We start from the raw sequence: 3,310 nt of genomic DNA, 5'->3' as shown, positions 1-3,310 counted from the left end.
GCGCCAGAAGCCAGCTCCAGAAGATGAATTACCTGGGGGTGGGGGGCGAGAGGGAGGTAGCAAAGTCTTTGTTTTGTAGCCCAAGTTTACCCAACTATTTATTATACCTCACAGGGGGCTGCTGGGTTGTGGTCTGCTGCTCCCAGACCCGGGCCTGGTCTCTCCAATCTTACATCCCAGCAAGCCCCCACAGTAAATCACCCGGGCCTCCCACATCCCACAACACCCCTGGGGGATGGAGGTAGCAGATCTGCGGCTGTCGGTGCTTGGCAGGGCTCAGCCACAAACCCTCCCAGGCCTCAGTACAGAGCCCCCTCCAAGCCCAGGGGAGGAGAGGAAGCAGGGAGGAGGCAATGGCGGGCACTGGTACTCTTAACTTTCCTCCACCCCGAGAGCCTAAAAAGGGTCGGTTTTGGACCCAGGTACAGCAAAAATTAAGTGTCAGGCAAGTCCACCATTTGCCCTGGTCAGAAAGGAAGACAGATCCAGAGGACTGGCAAGAAGTGCCCCCCCAACCGGCCCCAGTGCTCCTACCTGCTCCCTCTTAATCCTCTGTCCACCGTAACAAGCTCAAGCCACAGCTGGCTGCACATTTCGCCAACTCTCCTTTTTTCCAAATGGCCCAGGAGCCCAGATGGGGCCTGGAAGGTACTGAAGGAGGGAGTGAGAGAAGGCAAGGGGGAGCGGCGGCTGGTCCGAAAGGCTCCCTCTCAAGACTCCGCACTCAGCTCGCCCCTCAGTGCACCGCCGCCTCCCGGGCCTCATCCTCCCGTCCCGGCGCCGGGGGGCGCCCCGGAGGCGGCGTAGTCCGCGCCGCGTCGCTGTCGCCCTCGTCAGGCTCGGCCGGATGCAGGTGCGTGGCGAGCTCTTGCAGCACCGCCGCGCGCCCGATCTGGTCGTTGCGCCGCTTCTCCATGATCAGGTCCTCCAGGCTCTGGAACTCTAGCGTGTGGCTGCGCTGCGCCGAGAGCTGGATCTGCAGCCGGTAGGGCTGCTTGCCGATGCGCAGCTCGCCGCCAATCTTGAACTCGCGCTTGCCGTAGCGGCACCAGGCGGCGAAGCTTTCCGAGTTGCGCCAGCTCAGCTCGCGCTCCTTGGCGCCCACGTGTGCCAGAGCGTTGCGCACCACCGCGCCGGGGCTCAGCGGCTTGTAGCGGTACAGGTCGTTCACCACGCGGCCGCGCCGGCCCTGGCTCGCATCCGTCAGGAAGCTGTTGCTCACCTCCAGCCGGTGCAAGTGCACCACCTGGAAGTTGCCCACGTAGACAGCCCAGTGCGGGTACTGTGCCTGCGACACGAACTCCACCAGGTCGCCAGGCCTGCACTTGTTGAGCAGGTTCTCGGGCGTGTAGGTGCTCAGCGCCGCGGAGCCCGGCGCGAAGCTCTTCTGGTAGATGCACTCGTCGCGGTAGAACACGGAACACTCCACCTCGTGCAGTCGCGGGTCGTAGGGCTGCGGCGGCGGCAGGGGTGGCCCGTCCCCGCCGTCGGGCAAGCCGTCGCCGCCGCCATCCGGTCCCTGGGGCGGCGGCTGCGGCTCCACGTCCTCGTCGTCGTTGGAGAAGATGTAGGAGACCCCGATGCGGGGCCCGTCGTCCCGGTCCACGCCGGTGGGGTCGGCCGTGGGAACTTCCTTATAACTTAGGTGGGTCAGTTTCTCCACCTGGTTACCCATCGCGCAGCAGATACACGTTCACACAGCCGAGAGGCGAGAAAGCGAAACCACCACTAGGTTCATTGGCACGGGTCCCCGGACAGGGGCGGAGACCACCTGTTGGGAGAGGAAAGCAAGGAAGCCATGTAGGAGCCCCTCCATGAAAAGGATTTCATAAAAGGAGGAAGGGCTGGGAGCGGAGCACCTGGAGCCATTTTACAGGGAAGCTCGGATGTGGTGAGCCTTCCCTCATTTCTCCACCTCTAGGGTCACGGTCACAGGAGGCAGGGCAACCCTAGCTCTACCCCGCCCCCCAGCACTTCACCTCGCCCGGGCAAACGCCCATTGCATCAGCAGCTCCTACCGCTTCCGCCGGCGCCCTACCTGCCAAACCCAGGCAGGAGGGGGAAAGAAGAGAAACTTTACTCCAATCCCCCTTTTCTTAACCTTCCTTTCACCCCAGGGTCCTAACAGCCCCCGAGACGGCTCACAAGCCTCCATCCTCTGGGAAACCGGCGGAGATCTCGCAGCTTTCGGCCGGTGCAAGTGAGCCGCCCTACCTGGCTCACCTGGGGCGCTTTCTCCTTCCGTCTCGCCCGCCCCTCCCCCTAGCGCTCGCCCGCCCTTCGGTTCGGGTTACCTGCGAATACTCACCCGCAGAGAGGTGGCGGCCTTGGGGAATTGGCTCCCTCCCCCCAGCCGCACCTTGAGACTTCTACGGTGAGTTTGCAGGTGTGGGATCCGCAATCCCTCCTCTCCGGGCGCCGGTGGCCACAGGGCTGGGCAGGGGGGAGCGAAGCATGTCTTGCCCCCGCGGCTACGTAGCGCTCCAAGACTTGAAGGTGAGGAGCAATGCCTGTTTACACCGCACCCCTCACTCCTGCTGGGGCTGCTGCTCCCCTTCAACCTGCTTTCGGGGGAGGTGGGGCTCGAGAAGGCGGAGAAGGAAGCAGCCTTGCTGCCCGGCGGCGGCAGCTCCCGCTCGGACCCGGCGAGCAACAAGCGCGGGAGCGGGAGGGACGGGATTGTAGATCCGGCTCCAGGCTCTTCGGGCGGGAGCGCAGCCCCTGGCATTTAAAGAGACAGACGCTCGCTCCCGGAGCCCAGGTCTTTCCCACACCGCGCAGAGCCTCCGGGATCCCCGCCCCCGCCCCGCCCCGCCCCGCCCCGCCCCGCCCCGCCCCGCCCCCCAGGTCCGCGGAGCCCCGCCCAAACTACGCCCCCGCGTCGGAGCTGATTTAAATCCTGCTGGTAAGTAATCAAGGGCGGGCTTCCTGATATCCTGATCGCCCGGGTCTGCGCTCGCGTAGGGTAATCCCGCTTGCCTTCTTAGAACTAGGGCTTGCTCTGGGAGGTCTTCGAGGCTTGCTCAGTTCGTATTTTTCGGAGCTGACGGCTTTAAAGAGACTTTGGGAGGCATACGCCCCCTGCCAGTGTAGAGATGAGAGAGGGAATGAGTTTTGGCGTTTGTTTTGTTCCCCCTTCGCCTCTTTTTCCCCCCGGAGACCTGGAGAGAGACGAATAGTCACTAGGTAGTAAACAGACGTTTGCTCCTTTCTTTTCTTTCCTAGAATGTATTTCTTACCAAAGGTCGCAGAAAGAATTTTTTACTGGGACAGCTGGAGAAGCGTTTCAGTTTAAAGGTGTTTCTGGAAT

General features: G+C 62.9%; 1 protein-coding gene across 1 annotated transcript; it reads right to left on the bottom strand.

Moving 5' to 3' along the window:
* Positions 1 to 520: 520 nt before the first annotated feature.
* On the bottom strand, positions 521 to 2,802 carry LRATD2 (LRAT domain containing 2). Its single transcript, XM_032873543.1, has 2 exons — positions 2,309 to 2,802; positions 521 to 1,771 (listed from the first exon to the last, which is right to left on the bottom strand). Exon 2 carries the CDS (start codon positions 1,673 to 1,675, stop codon positions 737 to 739), a length of 939 nt encoding a protein of 312 aa, XP_032729434.1. The 5' UTR covers positions 1,676 to 1,771; positions 2,309 to 2,802; the 3' UTR covers positions 521 to 736.
* Between the last annotated feature and the right edge of the window lie 508 nt (positions 2,803 to 3,310).

The sequence above is a fragment of the Lontra canadensis genome, unplaced genomic scaffold (genome assembly GCF_010015895.1).
Source record: "Lontra canadensis isolate GAN:19392208 unplaced genomic scaffold, GSC_riverotter_1.0 scaffold49, whole genome shotgun sequence".
Taxonomy (NCBI): domain Eukaryota; kingdom Metazoa; phylum Chordata; class Mammalia; order Carnivora; family Mustelidae; genus Lontra; species Lontra canadensis.
This window is presented reverse-complemented; position numbering and strand designations above follow the sequence as displayed.